The 24,732-nt window shown below is 46.4% G+C and overlaps 1 protein-coding gene across 1 annotated transcript in view; it reads right to left on the bottom strand.

Moving 5' to 3' along the window:
* Window positions 1-24,732, bottom strand: part of INSR (insulin receptor) — a 134,114-nt gene that overhangs the window by 4,836 nt on the left and 104,546 nt on the right. The window contains 8 exon segments of the mRNA XM_023746008.1: window positions 6,926-7,055; window positions 8,884-9,043; window positions 9,126-9,236; window positions 10,722-10,966; window positions 12,491-12,558; window positions 14,311-14,413; window positions 17,825-17,984; window positions 24,258-24,397. Of these exon segments, the coding sequence (XP_023601776.1) occupies window positions 6,926-7,055; window positions 8,884-9,043; window positions 9,126-9,236; window positions 10,722-10,966; window positions 12,491-12,558; window positions 14,311-14,413; window positions 17,825-17,984; window positions 24,258-24,397 (1,117 nt within the window).

Genomic DNA, 24,732 nt, shown 5'->3' with positions numbered 1-24,732 from the left:
AAATGCAGCCAAAATGGGGACACAAAGAAACATGTCCCAAATGAAAGAACATGAAAAAACTCTAGAAAAAGAACTAAACAAAATGGAGGCAAACAATCTACCATATGCAGAGTTGAAAACACTGGTTATAAGGATGTACAAGGAACTTAGGGGAAGAATAGATAAACTCAGTGAAAACTACAACAGATAGTAAGCATAAAAAAGGACATGGAAACCATAAACAAGAACTAGTCAGAAATAAAGAATACACTGTACTGAAGAATACACTAGATGGAATCACAGCAGATTAGATGAAGCTCAGGATCAATTCAGCAATTTGGAAGACAACATATTAGAGAACACCCAATCAAAACAGGAAAAAAAAGACGAACAAATTATTAAGAATGAGGACAGTTTAAGGGACCTCTGGGACAACATCAAGCCTAACAACATTCACACCATAGGGAGACCAGAAGGAGAAGAGAAAGACCAAGGAATTGAGAACCTATTTGAAGAAATGGAAAACTTCCCTAATCTGGCAAAGAAAATAGCCATTGAAGTTGAGGAAGCGCAGAGAGTCCCAAAGATAAACCCAAAGAGGCCCACACCAAACCACATCATAATTAAAATGGCAAAGGTTAATGACAAAAAGAAAAGCTTAAAAGCAGAAAAGAAAAGAAAAGGCAGTTACTTACCTAGAAGCAATCCTAATACTGTCAGCTGATTTCTCAACAGAAACTTCACAGGCCAGAAAGGATTGGCACAATATATTCAAAGAGATAAAAAGTAAGGAACTACAACCAAGACAACTTTACTCAGTAAGGCTATCATTTAAAAATTAAAGGAGAGGTAAAGAGCTTCCCAGACAAGAAAAAAGTTAAAGGAGTTCATTGCCACCAAAACAGTACAACAAGAAATGTTGAAGGGACTTCATTAAGAAGAAAAATATTTTTAAAGATCATAACTATAGGATTCCAAGACAACTGCAGAGTAGCTGGAAATTCCATTTGCTTGCTCCCAACACTAGACTGGACTTGCGGCCAAACTGCAGAGCAAGCAGCTTGAAAAGCCAGCTGAAGTGTAGCTGATCTGAAATACTGAAAGCAGGGAATGTGGGGAAAGACAAGAGAAGATGCAGAGAGGGTGAGTCAACTTGCGCAGTTGCACAGCTAGAAAGCTGGAGGATATGGCAGCAAAGCCCCCACCCTCTGGAAGTGTGGTCTCAGACCGACACAGGGATCCTCAATCCAGAACAACAGAGAAGAGAAGCGGAGCCCACATAGTATCAGGTGGTGGGGATCAGTGGGGATTTTGTCCACCTGGGAGAGACAGACCACACCCATCCTAGGCAAAGAGCAACTTCTTTGTTTCAACACCAGCCTGGGAAGTGAACTTCAATCTGTGCGTGCTGGAGGGGCCATGCAGCAGAGCTGGGGGGCAAGTGGAGGGGTCTGATTAGTACACCCAGCAGTGGTTCTGAGGGACCCTCTTTTCTTGGGAAGACCTTTGAGCAGAGAGCCAGACAGGGTCTGGTCTGTGTGAATTGGGAAAGAGGACCCGTCTTGCTGACCTCAAGCACACCAGTGGCGCCCTGTCCCCTCACCTGCAAAACTACTAGGTCTGCCCCATGCTGCTCTGATCCAAGGCAAAGGGGAATGGCGTTGGGCTGGAAAAGCTGCTCAGTTTGATGGTGCCACGGACTTGGACATTTGGCCCGGAGGGGAGGCTGGGCTGAGGCCCCACTTAGCAGGGGCTAGCCATGTGAAAAGATTAAAGTGCCAAGTGAGGATGAATTTTTTTAATCCCCTCCTACTTGGTGTGGTGGTGAGGGGGAGCCAGAAAGCCAGGCAAAGCTGAAGTACTGCAACTGTGTCTTCTGGGTGGGCTTCTGTCCAGGAGACAGACAAGCACGGGCTGGGCTTTTCGGCTGCATTACGGGAAGCAGACAGAGGTCCCTAGTGAGTTCAGCCAGCACGGCCCTGGAAAGGAGAGGAAGTACCCGCCACCCCTCCTACAGGTTACAGACAACACTCCCAACACTGTCTGTTTAAACCACCCTGGCCAGATCCCGGATTCCTCCAGGGAACACAGTTTCATGGGGTAAGGCAGAGCATCTCAGAGCAGGGACATTCAAGGCACAACCAGAGACAGACCCAGTCCTGGGCTCTGGAGGCATTGCCACCGAACTACTTGGGGCTCCACCCTGACAAGCTTCAGACAGGTTGCTGAGTGCCAGGCAGGGACAGTGACTGACACTGGCCTGCACCAGAGAACCTCCAGAAGACCTAGAATCAGCACACCAAGTGGCCAATTCGAACAACATCAGAGCAAAATCCAGCAAGCTCCACAAAGAGCAGATCCATTCTCTTTTTTTCATTCTCTTTACTTTCTTCTTTTTTTCCTGTTTTTCTTTTCCTATTCTATTTTTCATTTTACATTATTATTTATTATTTTTCATTATTATTATTAATACTTCATTTATTTTCTTATTTTCATCTTTTGTCTTTCTTTTCCTTCAGATTCTCTTTTTTGGTTTCTATTTTCTTCCCTAATTTTTTGGTCTCATGTCTTTTAGTATCTTTTTTTTTCTTTTCATATTCTATTATTTTATTGTTGTTGTTTCTGTTCTGATTGTTGTTTTGTTTTTTCTTCATGTTGTTTTCAGTTTGGGCTTATTTTGTCTTGTTTTGTTCTGTAAGCACCTGTATAACAGTTGGCAGGATATGGTTGGGATTGAGCCTCACAGGACAGCCAGAGGGTTGAGCCTTCCCATGAGTGAGAAAATAGCAATTGAGACCCAAATACAATAGGAGGGCCAACATAAACCACATAAGGGACATTCATAGAGCACCCAGTTCAAAAGATCAAGGAGACTACACCACTGGATCCCACAAGACAACCACTACAGAAGGCCACCCCACCAAGACAGATAGAAATAGCAGTTCTATGCAATACATCAAAACAAACACAAAGAAACAGCAAACATGGGGAAACAAAGAAACAGGTTCCAAATGAAAGAACAGGAGGAATCTCCAGAAAAAGAGCTAAGTGAAATGGAGGCAAGTAAATGATCAGAAAACAGAGTACAAAGTAATGGTTTTAAGAATGCTCATAGAAACCATGAAAAACAACCAACTGAATAACATATCTTAAATAGAGGAATAAACAGTAGGTTAAAAGAAGCAGAGAACCAAATCACCAAATTAGAAGACAAAGTAGAAAAAGAATCACTCAATCAGAGCAGCAAAAATAATAAAAATAATAATTAAAAAGCATGAAGATAGTTTAAGGGAACTTTGGGACAACGTGAAACATAACAATATCAGCAACACAGGGGTATCACAGGGAGAAGAAAGTGACCAAGGGATAGAGAACCTGTGTGAAGTAATAATGACAGAAAACTTCCCTAAACTGGTGAAGGAAAAAGTCACACAAGTTCAGGGCACACAGAGAGTCACAATCAAGATGAACTCAAAAAGAACCACACCAAGGCACATCATAATTAAAATGGCAAACATTAAAGACAAAGAGAGAATCTTATGGGCAACAAGAGAGAGACAGGTTACCTACAAGAGAGTTCCAATAAGGTTGTCAGCTGATTTCTCAAAACAAACAATACAGGCAGATGGGAACTGCGTAGGCATTCAAAGTTATGAAACGCAAAGATCTGAAACCAAGACTACTCTATCCAACATGGCTGTCATTTTAAATTTAAAGTGAAATAAAGTGCTTTCCAGACCAGGGGGGAAAAAAAGACTAAAGGAGTTTATTACCACTAAATTAGCACTGCAAGAAATGGTAAAGTGAGTGCTGTAAGAAGAAGAAGAAATAGAGAGAGGAGCATAGGCATAAATAATAAGAATGGTGATAAGTACCTATCAATAACAACTTTACACATAAATGGATTAAATGCTCCCATCAACAGGCATAGGGTAGCTGAATGTATAAGAAAACATGACCCATATGTATGCTATCCACAAGAGACCCACCTCAGAACAAACACTCACACAGGATGAAAGTGAAGGGGTGGAAAAAATTTTCCTTGCAAAAGGAAACAAAAAATAACTGGAATAGCAATGCTTATATCTGACAAAATAGGCTTCAAAACATAGGCCATAACAAGAGCCAGCGAAGGTCACTACATGATACTAAAGGGATCGGTCCAACAAGAGGATATAACCCTGGTAAACAAATAGGCACACAATATAGGAGCACCTAAGTATATAAAAAAACAAAACCTCTTGAAGGACTTTAAGGGAGAGATCAACAGCCATACAATCATAGTACACAATGTTAACACCCAATGACATCACTGGATAGATCTTCCAGAGAAAAGAGCAACAAGAAAATAGCAACCTTAAACAACACTGAATCAGATGGATTTAATTGATATTTACAGAACATTTCAAACCAAAGCCACAGAATATACATTCTTCTCAAATGTCTATGGAACATTCTCAAAGACAGATGAAATGTTAGGAAACAAAATGAGTCTTAACAAATTCAAGAAGATTGAAATCATATCAAGCATCTTCTCAAGTCACAATGGCATGAAACTAGAAATCAACTACAATAAAAAACCTTAAAAACATTTAAACACGTGGAGGCCAAACAGCATGTTATTAAACAATGAATACGAGATCAAGGAAAAAATAAAAAATTTCCTGGAAACAAATAAAAACGAACACACAACAATCCTGAATCTATGGTACACAGAGAAAGCAATCCTGAGAGGGAAGTTCATAGCATTACAGGCCAACCTCAAGAAACAAGAAAAAGCTCAAATAAACAATCTAACTGTACAGCTTAAAGAACTAGAAAAAGAACAACAAGAAAACTCCAGAGTAAGTAGAAGAAAGAAATAATAAAGATCAGAGCAGAAATAAATAATATAAAAACAAACAAACAAAAAACAAAAGATCAATGAAACCAAGAGCTGGTTCTTTGAAAAGATAAACAGGATTGAGGAATGTTTAGCCAGATTCATCAAGAAAAAAGAGACAGGGCCCAAATAAAATCAGAAATGAAAGAGGTGAAGCAACAACTGACATCACAAAAATACAATGGATTGTAAGACATTACTAAGAAAAACTATATGCCAACAAATTGGACAAGCTGAGTGAAATGGACAAAATCCTAGAAACATACAGTCTTCAAAAACTCAACCAGCAAGAATCAGAAAACCCAAATAGACTGATTAAAAATAATGAAATTGAAGCAGCAATAAAAAAAAAACTCCTAGCAAACAAAAGTCCTCATCCACACTTCACAGGCAAATTTTACCAGACATTCAAAGAACTAACACCTACCATCCTCAAACTGTTCAAAAAATTCAAGAAAAGGGAAGACTTTCAAGCTCTTTTTACAAGGACAGCATTACCCTAATTCAACAACCAGATAAAGATACTACAAAGAAAGAAAATAATAGGCCAATATCCCTGATGAACATAGATTCTGAAATCCTCAACGAAATATTAGCAAATAGAATCCAGCAAGACATTAAAAAGATCATACACCAAGTGGGATTTATTCCAGGGATGCAAGGTTGTTGCAATATTTGCAAATCAATAAATGTGATACATCACATAAACAAAATCAAGGACAAAAATTACATCATATTAATAGACACAGTAAAGAATTTGACAAAATCCAATACCCGTTTATAATCAATCTCTCATGAACCTCTCAGCAAAGTGAAAATAGAGGAATCATATATCAACATAATAAAGGCCATATATGAAACACCTACAGCCAACATCATAATGGGCAAAAACTCAAAGAGTTTTCTTTAAGATAAGGAATAAGACAGCAATGCCCTTTCATCACTTTTATTCATCATGGTACTGGAAGTCCTAGCCACAGCAATCAGAAAAGAAAAAATAAAAGATATTGAATTGGAAAGAAGAAAATAAAACTGTCATTATTTGGATGTGACATAATATTGTACACAGAAAACCCTAAAGCTCCACCAAAAAAACTACTAAATTTAATAAATTAATTCAGCAAAGTATCAGGACACAAAATTAACATCCAGAAATTGATGGCATTTTTATACACGAAAAATGAACTCTCAGAAAGAGAAAAAAATCCAATTTACCATTGCAACAAAAAAGGTACCTAGAAATAAACTTAACCAAGGAGGTAAAAGACCAATAGCATATTGAACTATAAAAAACTATAGCATATTGAAAAAAAGAAAGTGAAGAAGATACAACGTGCCCATTAGTAGACAATTGGATAAAGAAGACGAGGTACATACATGCAATGGGATATTACTCAGCCATTAAAAAGAACAAAATCTTACCCTTTGCAACAACATGGATGGCCTTAGTGGGTATTATGCCAAGTGAAATAAGGCAGACAGAGAAAGACAAATACATTGTGATTTACTTACATGTGAAATCTAAAAAACAAAATAAGCTAACAATCAAAACAAAAACAAACTCTAGATACAGAGAACAAACTGAGAGTTAACATGGGAGGGGGAGTTGGGGGTTTTGGATGGAAAGAAAAAGGAAGTCAGAGGTACAAATTGATAGTTACAAAACAGTCACAGTACAGCATAGGGAATATAGTTCATAATACTGTACTAAGTATGTATGATGCACTAGACTTATGGGGGGATTGCTTCGTAAATATTATGTCTAACCACTACGCTGTACTCCTGAAACTAACATAATATATTGAATGTGAACTGTAATCGAAAAACAAACACATAAGTAAATAAAAATGAGAAAAAGATTTATGCTGCCTTCAGAAATGCCTATAAAATCAGTCCCCACTGGAACGTAGCAGTAGCTGTGCAAGGGTCCTCAGACATGACCTTCCCTTCATTTTGTTGATGGCCAGGAGGAAGGCCGGTGTTAACTGCCCCTTTCACTCAGACTAGCGGAGCATCCTGGAATTCAAGCCCAGCGCTCTATCAGCCGGCCCACGCACAACTCACCACATGTCGGAAGAAGCGGTAAAGACCCCGTCCTTCAAAGATTCAGGTGCCATCCACCTCACAGGAAGCAGACCTTTGCCACCTTTCCGGTAATAATCCGTTTCGTAGATGTCTCTGGTCATTCCAAAGTCTGACAACAAACAGTTCACAAACTCTTACCCTTCAGCCTGTGGCTCAGGTGTCCACCATCTTCACAGCCCCACCCCTGGCCGAGCCCTCAGAGAGGCTCACCTGTGGCCACCAAATCCCAGGGGAATGGATTCTGAGGGTGCTCATGGGATGTGGAGGAAGAGGAGGGCCACCATTTAAAGTAGCAAAAAACCGATGTTCTGGCCGGAGCTTGGGAATCCCATTCTCAGAAACACTTCCTTCTCACCCATGACTCACATGTAACCCAAATCGAATTATTAACTCTCTGCAGCCAACCTACTTCCCCCCATTGGATACGGCCCCACCTAACAGCCAGTTGCCCCGCCAGAAACCCAGAGTTGGGTCCTCTTTCGACCATACCCTTTCCTCACAATGAGAAACAGTGGGGAGTCCTACCCACTCTCATTCCACACCCCTCTCTAACTATCTATTTCTCTCCATTGTCCCAGAACCGAGCAGGCCTGACACCCTCTCTCACCTACAGGACCCTCCCTCCATCCTGACTCTGACAGCCACTGACCAAGAGAAGCTACATCCATAGAATGACATCACTTTGCCATTTCCTGCTTCCCTTGCTGATACAGGATAAGAGCTTTGGGGATTATAAAGAGGATAATATCACTCCTTGCTTTCCACTGACTGCTAACGTAGGGGAATGTCTTTTTTGGTTCATAAAGAGAATTATATCACTTCCCGCTTTGCTCGGACGGCCTAGGATAACGTCTAGGTGACTTGCCGTGACTTGCAAGCCCCTTCTGGGTCTGGCTCCCGCCTCTCTCCCTAACCGCAGAGCTCCTGCTGCTCTGTACCCTCCACATTCAGCCATGGCCGGGCCTTGTGGCCTTTGCATGTAACGACCCCTGGGATGCTGTCACTCAGGTCAACTTCTAATCCTCCCAGTCTTGAAATGGTGCCTCTTTTCAGAGAGGAAGTCCATTTCCTTCCCCACCTTCTTTAGCTTGTCTGAGTGTGAACCATTGTATTGTTCACCTAGAACAGCTCTGTCCAGACTGCCTGTGGTGATGAACACGGTCTATACCAGGGGTGGGCAAACTTTTTGACTCGAGGGCCACAATGGGTTCTTAAGCTGGACCGGAGGGCCGGGACAAAAGCATGGATGGAGTGTTTGTGTGAACTAATATAAATTCAAAATAAACATCATTACATAAAAGGGTACGGTCTTTTTTTTTTTTAGTTTTATTCATTTCAAACGGGCCGGATCCGGCCCGCGGGCCGTAGTTTGCCCACGGCTGGTCTATACCCACACTGTCCAATATGGCAACCACCGGGCTTAAGGTGGCTACTGGACACCTGAAGTGTGGCCCAGGCAACCGGCAAGCTGAACTTTTAATTTGACTTAATGTAAGTTCACTTAAACGCAGGTGGGCACATGCGGCCAGTGGCTACTGTGCTAGACGGTGTGGATAAGGACTGCAAGCTCATGAGGGCAGAAAAGCCAGGGGGACTTGCTCAGTGGCTTGCACATACAGGGTACACTAACATTATTTAAAGAAGTGAGTGGGTGAGTTAGTAAACAAATGCAATTAAATCACAGGGTGGAACTTTGTAAAGTATACGATTGTCAAAACTCATATGAATGTAAAATGCAATTAAAAAATAAAAAAATTTAAAATTTAAAGTAAAGAAAAAGAACTTTTGGGAAAAAAAATTACAGTGTGGGGATCAGAGGTCCATCCCAAGCCTTGCCACTTTGCACTGGAAAAGCTTTAACAACCCATGACAGACAATTACTGCTGAAACGGAACGTGACCTGGGCCATACATTCCCAAGCAGAAAGGCAGACAAACCTCCAATTTTGACGGTAAAATCGTGGGCGACCATGCAGTTTCGAGCTGCGAGGTCCCGGTGCACAAACTTCTTGGCGTTCAGGTATGCCATCCCGTCAGCAATCTCCGCTGCCATCTGAAACATCTCTTGCAGGGTCGGGGGAGGTCGGCCGGGGTTATTCTAAAGTCAAAACAGGAGGCTGTGCTCAGCGACACTGGGTCAGGGCCAGGAGGGAGTGCCCTGTGGAGCCCGGGCAGCTCACCTCGGCGTCAGGCCGCAGGGAACGCAGGTGGCTCTTCAGGTCTCCGTGAGTCATGAGCTCCATCACCACCAGCGTGGGCTGGCCTTTGGACACCACCCCGAGGAGGCGCACCTGCAGAGCAAGCATGTGGGGGGTTAGGGAGGTCTCAGGTGAGGGTCTATGGGAAGATTTCAACTCGCGGAGGCCTCCCTGTCTGGTCACACACAGCATCCTGCTCCCGGGTAAACCCTAGCCCAGGGGTGGGCAAACTTTTTGACTCGAGGGCCACAATGGGTTCTTAAACTGGACCGGAGGGCCGGAACAAAAGCATGGATGGAGTGTTTGTGTGAACTAATATAAATTCAAAGTAAACATCATTACATAAAAGGGTACGGTCTTTTTTTTTTAGTTTTATTCATTTCAAACGGGCCGGATCCGGCCCACGGGCTGTAGTTTGCCCACGGCTGCCCTAGCCTGACCGATCAAATGCCAGGGTCAACACCTGGGGAGGGAGAACAGGAGGGGAATTCGGAACTCCCAGTCTGGTGGGTGGCGCATTCCCACCGTCAGACTCTGCACAGCTGCTCCCTCTGCCTGAAGCTCTGTGCCCTCACATGTCCACATGGCTGTCCCTATATCTTTATGTCTTTGTCAAATACACCTTCCCCACTCCCGAATTCCCAACCCCGCCCCCGCCCTGCTCTCCTTTGTGCCACAGCGGCACCTCCTAACAAGGGACCCAGTGGGTTGGAGCGCCCGCAACGCTGGGCTGGAAGCACCACAAGGGCAGAAGCTGACTCATCACAGACATGGGACGGGGCTGGGCACAGAGCGGGACTCTGTGAGGGCGCGTGGGGCGGAGACGAAGGGACACGAGGTTCACGGAGAAACGAGGCAACGTGGAAGCAGAGGCAGGAAGAGTGTGTGCGACCTGTGGGGGTGGGGCAGCGGGAAGGTGCACACTGTGTGTTTAAGGGTTAAAGAGGTGCTGAGAGGACGATGAGATGGAAGATTCCAGAAAGCACTCGGGCAAAAAGAGTTTGGTTCCAGGTGAGGTGGGACTGGAGGGCTGGGGCGGGACAGGGTCCACACCCGCTGTCCTCATGCTCTGTGCACAGGGGGGAGCAGCAGAGCGGGAGAGGGAACCCACAGGCAAGTGATGATGGAAAGAAGTAAAAGGAAGGCGCGTCACTGGGAGAGGCGCTTGAGGGGGCTGCAAGGCTCTGAGGGAAGTGGTGCTTCTGCATGTCTTAGGCCTCCATTCCTGGAGCTGCTACTCACGTGCTAACCCGCTGCTAAACTCAGCGCCAGGCCAAGTCATAAACATCCGGGAACAACACGGGCCAGTTTCCACCCCCCATGGCATCTGCAACTAACCAGCCTGGTGACCTCCCCCGCTGCCCTTGTGGGGAGAATTACACCAGCAGTTTCTGCCTTTATAAATCCTGCCCTTCTTCCTTCTCTCTGGAGCGCAGTGTAGCTGTCACCTGAGTTTGGGTCTCTTGGGTTACAACTCTTTGCTCAAATCCATGCCTTTCGTTCTCCATTACTGCCAGAACCTCCTCTCTAAGGAACAAAGGTAGCCTTTGTCTGCTCCCAGGGCACTTGGGGACTCACCACGTGATGGCAGGCGAAGCCTTTCATGACGGAGGCCTCGTTGAGAAACTCGATCCGCTCCCGCATGCTGGCCGACTCGTTGACTGTCTTCACCGCCACTCGAGTCTCTGCCTCGCCCTTGATGATGTCCTTGGCATTGCCCTCGTACACCATGCCGAAGGAGCCCTGCCCCAGCTCTCGCAGGAGTGTGATCTTCTCCCGAGGCACCTCCCACTCGTCCGGCACATACACAGAACATGGGAACACTACTCCTCACTTACCTACACAGTGTCTTCAGGGGACCCCCGCCACCTCCCACCCTAGACCCCACAAATGTTCATTAAGTGACTTCTGTGATCCAGGACCTATGCCAGGCACACAGCCAAGTATGGGTCCCTGCCCTCCTGGAGGGCATGGCCGAGACTCAGAGAGAAGCCACCCCAGCCCAGGGTCTTTCCCGGTAAGTGCCGAGCTGCGCCTGCATCCCATCCCATCTGTCTGATTCAGAGACCCGCTGTCCACGGATGCCACTTCCCATCTAAGGCTGCTGTTTCTGCAAAGTGCCAAGGGGCTGGGGACCACCAGCCTGTGAAACCCAGACACGGAAGTGAGCCCACCCAGGACCACCAAGTGTCAGCTGGTCCACAGGCAGGTGCAGCCACGTGGGTGAAACCAGAACTGCCAGCCGAGCACAGCCCTGGGAGCAGACCCACCAAATTGTGAACTAACTAATGGTGGGTTTAAGCCACTGTTCGGGGGGGTTTGTTATACAGCAAATGAATGCAGACAAATGCACGAAGGCCGGGTAAGAAAAGCCCAGTGGTCCCTGCCTTCCCCTGTGCCATCACGGTGACGGGCTAACTGTGTCCCTCCCCAAATTCATAGGTTGAACCCCTAACTCTGGGACTCAGAATGTGACTATATTTGGAAATAAGGTATTTAAAGAGAAAATCAACGTAACGTGAGGTCACAGGGTGGGCCTTAGTCCGACATGACCGGTGTCCTTACAAGAAGGAGGTTAGGACGCAGACTCTCAGAGGGAAGACCATGTGTGGGCACAGGGAGAGACAGCCATCTACACACCGAGGAGAGAAGACTCGGGAGAGGATAAGCACCTTCCTCCATGAGTCACCCGAGTCTGTACGTCTCATCGGAAATGATGGAAACGAACCTGGGCACCCAAAACACCGCCCGTCTCCCAAGCCCCTGTCCTGCTGGGCAATGGTGCTCATGCCTTGAAAGTCACTTTTTTACTTTTGCTGCATGAAGTAGTTTAGAAACTTGTCATGCAACAGGTGCCTTCCCCTGGGAAGGAACGGCCAGGCCTGTCTACAGCGGCCACTCACTGCCTTTGGGACAATCAGGGAAAATACGGGTGTCAGACCTCTGCTCCCCCCACCAGCATCACATCCATTCTCAGCAGCCAACAGTAGGTGTGTCCCTGGCACTCACACCACCTCCAACCCACCCTCATGTCCCTGCTTCTTGTCCTCCTCACCCCAGCCACAATCTCCCATTTTGGCTCCCAATTCCCACCTCCCAGCTTGGGCACCAGGTTCAGACACTGCGTTCTCGTTCTGACCCTGAGCAAGCTCTGGCACAGTCCCCAAGCTCCACAGGCCCAGGGGCCCCCAGCGCGGTGTCTCTGCGGCAGGGGCAGGTCTCCACTCAGTGAACAGGGCTCGTCTCAGTCCCTTGGGGTGTCACCCTCGACTTTCACCTGACAACGATGGCAAAGGAAACCGGACAGCAGGACTCTGGCCACCCACAGGGAGCAGGATGGTACTCACCATCGCTGGCACTGAGGTACTCAGGGTTTGAAGAAGCATAGAGTGGTCCCACCGGCCCGTCTGACTGCCTGGACGAGAAAAAAGGGAGGCATCCCAGTTTGAGATTCTCGCGCGACTTCATGGGTCACTACAGGCTACAGGCCTCCCCAGTGTAAACAGCACCTTTATCAGCAGCATCTACCCACTAGTGCGGCTCTGTAGCCATCTCATCCCGGGTCACAAGAAACAACTGTCAATAAGTGCTGGCGGGTTGCTCAGTGGTTAGAGTGCTGGCCTGCACACCAAAGGGTCATGGGTTCGATTCCAGATCAAGGGCATGTACCTGGGCTGCAGGTTCGATGCCCAGCCCTATTTGGGGCTCATGCGGGAGGCAGCCAATCGATGTGTCTCTCTCACATCCACATGTCTCTTATATCGATGTTTCTCTCTCTCCCCTTCTCCCTGCCTCCTTTGCACTCTCTCTAAAAAATTAATGGGAAAAATATCCACGAGTGAGGATTAACTAATTAACTAACTAACTAACTAACTAAACAAACAAACAAACAAACAAAACAGGCTTACAATTAAATAAATCATAATAAAAGCAAAGGTAATAATATTCAAAATTCACCACATCCTCATTATCATACTACATCTTACTATGATCAGTGCTCTTTTTAAAAAATACATATTTTTATTGATTTCAGAGAGGAAGAGAGAGATAGAAACATCAATGATGAGAGAGAATCATTGATTGGCCACCTCCTGCACACCCCTTACTGGGCATGATCCCTTGACTGGAATTGAACCTGGGACCCTTCAGTCTGCAGACCGACGCTCTATTCACTGAGCCAAATTGGCTAGGGCTGATCAGTGCTCTTAAGGCCGTCTACATCACCTCATTTATTTACATTACTAGAGGCCCGGTGCATGAAATTCATGCAGGGGGGTGGGGGGACTCAGTCCGGCCTGCATCCTCTCCAATCCAGGACCCCTCAGGGGATGTCCGACTACCGGTTCAGGCCCGATCCCTGTGGGCCTAAACCGGCAGTCGGATATCCCTCTCGCAATCCGGGATCGCTGGCTCCTAACTGCTCACCTGCCTGCCTGCCTGATTGCCCCTAACCGCCTCTGCCTCGGACCCTGCCACCATGGCTTTGTCCAGAAGGAGAACTGGAAGGAGGACTGGACGATCGAAGATGTCCAGTCGACCGGGTCTAATTAGCATATTACCCTTTTATTAGTATAGATTCTATATGTATGGCAGAGATACTATACAATAGTGAGCAACTGTACATCCCTTCCCAACTCTACACTCAGTGACATCATGTCTGTAGCTTGAAATTGAAAAAGTGACAGAAAAAATGTTAATAATGCAGATTAAACTTAAATGTGTCATCTGTAGCCATGATGCCGTAAATGGCACAAAATAGTGAGAAAATATTATTTAAAAATTATTATCTGATTCTGCAAAGTCACTCCTGTGAACATATATGTCTTATTTCAATTTTATCCTACTCTTTAACATAAACAAAATATCAATCAACATTCATGAACACTTGTTTATCAATTGCAACCATAGGCTGGCTATAGATACAAAGGTTCAGAAAAAACAATCAACGAAAACATTTGGTGAGGGAATTTACGATAAACCCGCATTGTATATTCTATTACGGCCATTATCTGTAAATTGCAAGCTACACATCCTTGAGATCAGCAAAATTTATAACAAATTCAGATACAGCTGTATCTATATCTATATCTATAATCTATATCTATATCTATATATCAGCTTAATTTTTCTGGAAAGCCGACTGTTCAGCATCCCCCACTGCACTAACCTCTTCCTCAGGAACAGGTAAATACTTCCAATCACAACACTGAAGAGGAAGACAAAGATGAGGGGGCCGATGATGATTTTTGCAATATTGGAGGGGACGTCTACTGAAATAGAGTAAGACAACACATGTTTCGTATCAAAACGTGTTCACATCACAAATCACAGTCACAAATGTAACAGTGGCCACACACACTTGTCCCCCATTTTCTTTTTGTCCCCGAGCCTCTCCCTGCTGGTGTCCTAGGCCCCGGTTCCCAGCAGTCCTGAAACACCATCTGGCTCCTTGGGGCTGGGCAGGGCTCAGAGGGCCGCAGTCAGGAAGCACACCCTGCCACCCGCCTATCTTCCCGCCCAGGGCCAGCTTCCTCACCATGCAACCCAGGCGCCACCCAGGCCCACTCTCTGGAGGGCCATGCTCTGGGTTGCATATTCCATGGCCATCATCTTGAAAGTTTTAATTCTTAAACAAGGGTACTGCATTTTCATTTTGCACTGAGCCTCGCAAATTAAACAGACTGTCCTGATTCCAAACAGCAGCTCTGGCGGATGAAAAGTCCACCAGGAAGTGTTCTCTGTGTGCTGGGGGGTCCTGCCCCTTCTCACTCGACGGCTGGCCCACGGACCTTGGTGGGTGACCTTGTTGCCAGGAAGAGCACCGGGCAGGATCAAGTGCATTTCCCCAAAGAACCTCTTTTAAACCAGCTGAAGAAATGCTATGTGGCCTTTATTTTTTAAATTTGCATATAAGGCCAAGTTGTCAGAACTTGTAAACAGGCCCATCTACTCAGTCTCTTCCAAGCCAAGGAAAAAATGGGTTGGGAGAAGTCAGAGAAGGAATCTCGTCATTTGGGTCCTTCAACAATAGCAGTTCACTGAACAGGCACTGTTTGAAGTCTCTGTGTGGTGACCTTATTTAATCGCCCCATACGGCAAGGTGGGAGGTGCTCTGCCTGCCAGCCAACAGACTGGGAAACGGGCTCAGGGAGGAGAGGGCCTTGCCCAAAGCCCCAGAACTGACCCACAGGGCAGCATGCGTTTGACCCAGGCCATCGGAGTAAGCTCTGACCAACGTCCCATCCTGCCTCCGGTGGCCAGCTCCACCCTGAGATATCTCGCCCTCCCGCACCGCGCACCTCCGTAGCTGGCAGCAAACTCAGTGCGTGTGCGGTGGCTTCTGGCCGGCTGAGTCTCCACAGATGTTTGGGGATTGAATGTGACATGAGACATAGAAATGGCCTGCTTCTGTGCAGTTGTGCAGTTAAATATCCCCCCTCCCCTCCCTTTTTCCTAAGGAGCAGGAAAGCTGGAGGCTGACGAGGGGTTAGGACTCAGCCTGTCTCAGCAGAATCTGAGAGAATGAAAGGAACCCTTGCTCTGGGTCGTGCAAGAGCAGGTCACCCCCGGAGCGTGAGCACCTACTTACGTTTTGCACCCTGGTGCCTTGCTCTCTCCCCGTTATAGGATGTGAATTTCTTTAAAAAGTATAGTTGACCTCTGAACATGCGTTTGAACTGTGTGGTCGCACTTATACATAGACTTTTTTTCGATAAATACACACAGTATTGTAAATGTATTTCTCTTCCTTATGATTTTCTTAACATTTTCTTTTCTCTAGCTCACTTTATTATAAGAATACAGTATGTAATATATATTATATATATATAGTTATATATATATATATATATATATATATATATATAGTTATATATAAGTAGTTAAGTTTTTGGGGAGTTGAAAGTTATACAAGGATTTTCAATGGCACAGGAGGGTCCATACCCCTCACCTCTGTGCTATTCAAGGGTCACCTGTAATCTAAGTGTAGCATTTAACGGTCCAGATGTTTGGCTATTGTAAGCAACGCGGTGCTGAATTTCTGTGAACACGTGTCTGTCTTAGACAGCTGTTTCCTTCCTGTACGTTTCTAGGGCCCAAGCTGTGGGCTCAGAGAGTGAGATCCCTGCTAAGACTTCTCATGCACGTTATTAAAACATGTTAGTACTCACCGCCCATAGAACAATTCCATGTGCCTGAGCTCTTGGACAACACCAATTATTGTAATTATAAAATAAAGAAACCAATAACAACTTTGCCAATTTGATAACTTGAAAATTACAACTTGTTATAATTTGCATTTTTTCTTTTTTAGTGTGATTTTGAGAGAATATGGACTTTTTTCTTATGTTTTCTATGTATTTTTAAATGGGATATCTATGCTCTTTGTTTATTTTTATGTTAGGACAGCTATCTTTTCCTCACCCTTGAACAACACAAGGGTGAGGGGTACCGACACCCCCTTCCACAGCTGAAAATCTGCATTCATCTTTTGACTCCCCCAAAACTCCAATACTAATAGCCTCCTTACGGATAACATAAACAGATGAGTAACACATATTTTGTAAGCTATCGGTATTATATACTGTATTCTCACAATAAAATAAGCTAGAGAAGAGAAAATGTCATTAAGAAAAACATAAAGGATAATACACTTATTTATTTTTAAAAATTTGTATATATGTGGATCCACGCTGTTCAAACCCATGGAGTCAACCATATATTCATTTTATATTAAGGACATTAACTCTGTCAGTGATGCTACAAACATTTTTGCCACTCTGATGTTCTCCTGTGCATTTTATTCAGGTGTCCCTGGTTCTTAAGAGGCAGATTACAAATGGTTGGTATCCTAAGGAGTAGAGTGTCGGTTATTGATGAGCCTCTTGGAACACACCAGAGCTTATGCTAAGAGGTGGGATGACTCAGGATGGGCTGGTCACCGGAAGAGCAAGCCTGTGAGGGGAGGGTGAGACCTTCAGCCCGCCTGACCTCGAGAGAGGGGGGAGGCTCGAGACTCGGTGCTTCGATCAATCACACCTAGAAAATGAAACCCCAAGGAAAACTCCGACGGCAAAGCTCAGAGGATGAATACGCGGATGTCGGGAGGGTGACATGACGTTTCCTACTCAATGGAGAGGACACGGCAGCCCTGTGTCCAGGCTGTCTCTCCGTTTGGGTGCTCCTGACTGTGTTTGTACTTACAGCACTTTCCTGAGCTCTGTGAGCCACTCTAGCAAAGGGTCTAATAGGAAAGGGTCGGAAACCCCGAATTTGTGGCCAGTTGGCCAGAAGGGCAGGTGGCCTGGAGAATCCCCAAACTTGCATCTGCCATCTAGGTGAGAGCAGTCTTGTTGAAAACTGTGCTCTTAACCTTGTGGGTTCTGTGCTAACTCCAGTGGCAGCGTCAGAATCACAGTGCAAGACACCCAGCTGGTGTCAAAAACCTCATCCTAGTCCTGACCCTGACCACAACCATCCCAGCAAGAATCACCCCACTTTCCATACTCCCACCACGCCAGGTCCGAGAAATTCCAGCCAGCCAAGCAGAGGCCACACCCCACCCCTGCCCACCCAGGTCCCGCTCCCCCTGGTCTAGAATCTCCCGACTATTCCCAGAAATGTTCTGCTGTTCCCAGCAGCAAGCCCAGCCCCTACTAGTCCCAGTCACTGAGCAGACTCACAGTAGTTTGTCACATAGAAATAGGTGGCTTCCGTCCAGGAACCATTGCCCGCCAGGGAGGTGGCCCGGACTCGCACGCTGTAATTCCCGGGCGACAGCCCGCGCAGCCTGCAGCCCCGCTCCAGGGCGAAGTGCCTGCGGGACACACAGAGGTGCAGCTCCTGGAAGACAGGAGGAGACACGAGTGTCGGGTTGAGCTCCGTATGCGCGGGAGCGCCCAGCCTGCGTGGGAATGTCATGGACAAGATCTGCTCAGGAATGACACACAGGAGTTAAGGCTCAATCAGTGCAACATGCAAGAAACTTGGAGGCTTCTGGAATTGTAGAACCTTAGCTCTACCGGAACACAGGTTACTGTGGTTGATAACAGCCACTCTTCCTAAACCACAGCCAAACATTTGACCTAGATTATTTCATGTAATTCTTACAACAACCCCATGGCTTAGCTCTCCTTAGAGACGAGGAAAGTGAGGCTTAGGGGAAAGTCGGAACTTCTGCTGTAAAGGGCCAGAGAGTAAATATTTTCAGCTTCAACGGGGAAGATGGTCACTGCCACTAACTCAACCCGCCGCCACCAGCAGCCAGAGACAAATCCCCACCTGCAGCATCTGCAATCAAACACAGTGGAGGCACCACGCAATACTATTCTTCTGTCCATTTTATTACAACCATTTAAGATGTGGAAGCATTTCCTAGCCCACAAGTTGTACAAAACCAGGCATATAAAAATAGTTTGCCCACCGTGACTGAGGATGTGAAATGATGAGTCAAAGGTCTTATAGCTGGTGAGTGGCAGGGCTGGCCTTGCAACCCCAAACTTTTTGGCTCCAAAACTTCTTGCTCCCACTGTGGGATAGTTTTTTTTTTGTTTTGTTTTTTTGAGAAAATGCAGAATATAAAACCTTTATTGCTTAACTGAAATGTTAATTCTTGGTTACAACTATTCATATAACTGCTCCATGTAGGAATCATAGTAGTCAACATTAAGTACAACTTTATTACCATACTAGAGGCCCAGGGCACAAAATTCGTGGACTGGGGTGTGGGGGTGTGTGTGTGGGGGAGTCCCCCTCAGCCCGGCCTGCATCCTCTCGCAGTCCAGGACCCCTCGTTCCTTACCGCCCGCCTGCTCGCTGCTCCTTAGCGCTGCCGCAGAGGCAGGAGAGGCTTCTGGCTGAGCAGTGCTCCTGCGTTTAGCGTCTGCCCCCTGGTGGTCAGTGCATGTCATAGCGACTGGTCGTCCCACCGGTCGTTCCTCCATTCGGTCGATTTGCATATTAGTCTTTTATTATATAGGATATTTCTTAAGATAAGATCATTCACGGCACATTGCCCCTTGATCCCTAAATATGCAGTTAAAGTGTTTTCAGAAATGACTATGAAACTGATAAGAAAGCTAAAATAATTTCTGAAGTCAAATAGCTATGAATCTGGGCCAGAGAGCTCCTTAATTTTTCATCTTCTATAAACAGCTTCACAAATCATTCAGAAAATCAGCTTAGATGTAAACATAATAAACCACATTTCCTGTCCATTCTTGAAGTTGATCTTTCTTAAGAAATGATCGAATAGCACCTGTCTTTGAAGATGGCAGTGAGGCCTGACCCTGATGCCCAAGCTCTGGCTCTGGATCAGTTTTCTGCGTTGGACGGGTCAGGAGTCACTTCCTTCCGCATCTTCATCAGGGAACTTAAGTGAGTGTGCGTTGTGCGTTAATATTCTCTTCTCTTTTAGCATTCCATTTCGTCACTGGAAAGGCAGAAGTGACCTTTCAGTGCAGCCAGGGCAGCATGGGTAGAAAACAGATGGAAACCAATGGGAATCCCCAGGAACTACAGAATAAAAGGTTTAAGTGCTGCCCTTGAGTAAACCTTCAACGCCAACAAGGAAGGAAGCTTCCAAAACAACATCATTTGTAACCCTGGAGAAGATGACGCCCGAGGGCCCGGGCGAGGTGCATCGAGCTGGCGAGCACAGAGCACAGCGTGGCACACGTGCACTGGACACCGAGCACACGCGGCCGGATGGCGGCTCCTGTCCCCAGCCCCTCGGAGCCCAGCGGCGAGGACCCCTTCACCACCTGCGTGTCCCCCTCCATGGACGTCGTAGAGGAGGATCCATCAATTGTCTTCGCGCCATGCCCACTGTGGGATATTTTCACCAGACCTCCAGACGTCCCAGAGGCAGGAAAGAAGGAACCCCTGTCCCCTAAATCGCATTTCAAGCTCTCCACTGCGCCTCCTGGCCTCTGCCTCACCAGAACCAAACGGAAACACGGCTTGATGTCTTAACAAGTTTAAATTCTCCTCCCTTCCTGACCGTTGTTACCTTTCTTCCACTTCATTTAAAAGGCGGGACCTACCTAAATGTCTGATGAGAGAGAAGGTGAGCGTATACACCCCAGCGGTAAACCGTCAGCTAGAGATGAACCCAGAGCTTATTAGGAAAGGCAGGAGGCTCACAGGGCCAAGTTTTGAAAACTTTCCAAACAACTCCGAGCTCACAGTGCGTGCAGAGAACTGGCCTGGAAAAGTTAGGAGAGCAAGAACTGAGAGCGCCCGTGCCCATCATGTGACAACAGCAACCAGAAAACAAACCGGCTGTAGGCGAGGCTGGGAGCTCTAGTCCAAAGGTTCTTACAAGGATGAGTCACCAAGTAGAAAGCGACAAACAAGTAAACATAGAAGCCAAAGGTAGCAACTCTCCAGGACAAGGGGACATGCAACCTCCAACCTCAGTCATTTGCCTCAGATGCTTCAGGGGTGGGGACTGAGAAGGGAGCATGATGGAAGCAACTAGAACTTGATAAGTCTCCTCACAGACACCATAAAAAAAAAAAAAAGAAGCCAGTGAGAGTTTTGTAAAGCTGGCAAAGCCATAGTGGTGCAAAACATTTTTAACTTTTATCAAAGCGATGCTAGACAAAAACTAAGATAGATTGTTGGAGGCCATCGACCAGTCGTGGCTATGAACAGGCTTTTTAAGAAGTTCCAGTAACCTCTCACTCTCTCCTAACCCCCCTCCCCCACCCCCCACCGCGCCCCCATCCCTCTGTTCCCCTGCATGTTGAAAAGGGCTGGTCTGTCTGGGATCGGGGTCCGGGCAAAGGAGGATGGGGATTCATGATGGGGATCCCACTGCTGACCCATGGGCTTCAGGAACAGCCCACGGCAGCTGGAGGACACAGGAGTGGGCCCAATGCCAACAGGGCAACCAGGGACCGAGGGGTTCCTAGGACGTAGGACTTCGTCTCAATCCTGAAAAATTCCAGGCAGGTGGGGAGAGTTGGTCATAGCAGCAGGAATAAAATCAGGACAGTCTGCAGCATAAACTCTTGTCACTCACTGCACAGAGTCCATATTCTCCTCCTGCTTCCAACAACACCCCAAACTTCCTCTGGTAGCTGTACCTCCCCTTGAGTGTCTCCTGCCTCCCTCCCTCAACCCCACCCGGGCTCCAGGGCTCGAAGAGTCCCATTGGTTAGGGAAGGGCACAGAACTAGACCCAAACGAGCCATCACCGAAATGCAAACCAAGACCACAGTGAGGCAGCGCCTCACACCCACTGGCACGGCTCCAATAAGGCGGACCCGGACAGGCCGGCCAGGACGCACAGAAATCACAGCCCGCACACGCTGCTGGTGGGCACAGCGAAGGGTGCAGCTGCTTTGGGAGAGCCTGGCATTTCCTTCAACGTTAAATGTCCAGTTACCATGTGACCCAGGAATTCCACTCCGAGGCATGCACCCAAGAGAACTAAAACATATGCCCACACAAAGACGTGTACATGCGTGTTCATAGCAGCATGATTCCTAAGAGCCAAAAGGTGGAAATAACCAAATGTCCATCAACAGATGGATGGATAAACAAAATGTGGCCTCTTTATACAATGGAATAGCGTTTAGTCATAACAAGGAATGAATTACTGATATAAGCTACAATGTAGATGAACTTTGAAGACATTATGCTAATGAAAAAGCCAGAGACAAAAGGCTACATGTTATATGATCCATTCATATGACACGTCCAGGTCAGTCAGATTCACAGAGGCAGAGAGTGGACAAGTGGTTGCCAGGAACTGAAGAGAGAGGAGGCGGAGAAGATTGGGGGTGATGGCGGGGGAGGGGGAGGTCATGAACATATCCTGAAATCGGCTGTGGTAAGTGTTGTACCAGTCTGTAAATGTACTGGAAACCATTACATTGTACATGTTAAATGGGTGTATTTCATGGTAGGCGAATGTATCTTAATAAGGCTGTTATTAAATAACCTCTCATGAACCCGCCACCGTCGGGTGGCGTAGTTGGTTGGAGCAATGATCAGTCCACCAATTCCCTGTATGTGCACTTAGGCTGACGATTCCATTCCAAGTTGAGGAGCATACAGGAGGTAATCTCTCTCTCTTTCTCTCACTCCCTCACCTCCTTCCTCTCTCTCTAAAAAAAATAAAAAAATAAATATCAATAAATAGCTCCTCAGGTGAGGATTAAAAAAATAATCCTCATCCCCATCAGCACACAGCACTCCCCTGGTCATGTGATTGGTCACTGGGTGTCACATGGCTCAGCCTGGATGGGCATGCTGGGACACCAATGATCTCGCTTCTGGTAGGCTTGGCGCTGAGCGGATATGAGACTTGATACCACAGAACCAAAGAAGGACAGCTAAGAGCTGCTGGGCTCACTGCAAGGACACTTACAACGCAGCTGGTACAAAGGAATTCTGGATCCAGCCATGTCTGAACTCCTTAAACTGTTTGGTTAGGGAACGAATTAGCTTCCCTTCTGCCACAAGCTAGTTTGATGGTGGGGGGTAGGGGGGGCTGGAGTGGGGGAGTTCTTGACGCTGCTGGAAGACGAGGATCTAACACCCAGAGCCTGTAATCTCAGCCTCTACATTATACTGAACAAAGGTCTTCCCAAACACCCTTATAAAAGGCTGCACATCCACCCACTTTATGGATATGCCCTGGTTTATGTGTCCACTTCCAACGGACATCCACCTCGTGCCTTGCACTTTTTGATGGTGATGAAAATATCATGAATAAAGTTTTACACTCCCCTCCAATTCCCAATTATTTCCTTAGGACACATGGGATTAATATATACAGAATAAGATAGTAATACATCTTACAATAATGACCCTCTGTGAGTCATGCCTCCCTTTATGCAACCCTGAGAGGTCCCCTCCTATACTGAGGCTGGGCTGGCCATTGTACTCGCAGATATACATTCTTCTTTGTTTCTTTTTACAACTCACTGCAGCCATAAGAACAGGCCTCAGGCCAGATTTGGACCACAGGCCATCGTTTGCTGATTGCAGTTTTAAATCACGGTCAAAGCTGAGTATTTGGGACCACATAGGGAGGCCCACCTCACCTTTCTGGCTTGGGGAAGCCATGCTGTGCCCACCTGGTTACAGGATTGCCAACGTTCCAAGACACTGGACAGTTTTGTTATAACCTCTGTAAGGTGCTGGCCAACGATGGCCCACAGGCTAAATCTGACCCACTGCTTGTTTTTCTAAATAAAGTTTTATTGGCACACACTACGCCCACTCATTTACGTATCATGTATATGGTGGCTTTCAAGCTACAATGGCAGAGTTGAATATTTGCAACAGAGACTGTCTGGCTACAAAGCCAGACACATCGACTATCTGGCCCTTTACAGAAAAAAGCTGCCCACCCCTGGACTAGAACACCAGGTAGGTTTGGGTTTGAATCCTGACTCTGTTCTTACTAGGATGGCCTTGGACACAACTGAAATTCTGGAAGCCTCTGTATGACGCTCACGTTGTTATTCTGAGGATTTACTGCCTTTCATCGAACCCAAGAGGCATTTCGTCTTCACATCTGACATTTCTGAAACTGGGACGCACCCTGGAGACCACAGTTGGGGGTGGCAGTGTCTTCCTGCTTCTTAGCGGCTCATAAAAATAACGGGGCCTCCGTGGCATCTTAGATGCAATAAATGAGATGCAGGTGAAGAGCTTAGCATGCGCAGGGCACACAGTGAGCCCTCAGGTAGCTTAGCTGCTTTTCAGTTCTTAGATCCCATGTCTTGTGCATCTTGGCGCTCACCCACCACCCTGCAGAGCGTCTGGTAGTAAAGACAGGCACCCAGCAAACAGTCACTTATTAAAGTTCTCAGTTATCTGTTCCCAGAATCAGGTAACTCTCGCTAAAGTGAGACGAGTCTCCTGTCATGTCAGGAGGGACACAAATGCAGGCAGCCACCATTCAACTTGTAGGCAGAGCTAAAAGGCAACATGAGAAGCTGCTGAACGCAGTCTGTGGACAGGCATCTCTGACCGTCTCCCTGGAAAGGTATGTAGCAGAGCATCTAACGAGAAGCATTTGGGCCAGAATTTAAGAACAGGAAGGAGGCACCAATGACAGCCTTGCAGGTTCACGCCCAGGGCCCAGGGTCTTACCTCATCTCCGTATCGTCGATAGCTCACTTCATACAGCACAATCAGACCGTTCGGATGCTTTGGCTCCTGCCACATCAAATGAACGATGTTGTTCTCGAAGATTTCATGGGTCACGGGGCCAACAATGTCATCTGCCTTGGCTGTAAGGGGCAGTGGTTAGAGGCAGGGACCTGATCCCTGGATTGAATCCCACCTCCACCACTTACCAGCTATTGATTTTGAGCTGGTTACATAACTTTCCTAGGTTCCATTTCCCTGGCTGGAGAATGAACATGTAAAACTCACCTCAAAGAGCTGTCCACATATCTCTGCCTGTCTGTCTGTCATTGGTTCTGTTACTCTGGAGAACTCAGACTAATTCTAGAAGCCTCAATACCATATATATTTCTTTTTTTTTTCTTCTTATGGTTTGTGTGTACTTTCTAATGTTGATATAATGGCTCTGCATGACTAGTGTAACTGAAAATGAGAAAGG

The sequence above is a fragment of the Myotis lucifugus genome, unplaced genomic scaffold, assembly GCF_000147115.1.
Source record: "Myotis lucifugus unplaced genomic scaffold, Myoluc2.0 scaffold_615, whole genome shotgun sequence".
Taxonomy (NCBI): domain Eukaryota; kingdom Metazoa; phylum Chordata; class Mammalia; order Chiroptera; family Vespertilionidae; genus Myotis; species Myotis lucifugus.
The sequence above is the reverse complement of the archived record's forward strand: the minus strand, read 5'-3'. Positions and strand labels throughout refer to the sequence as shown.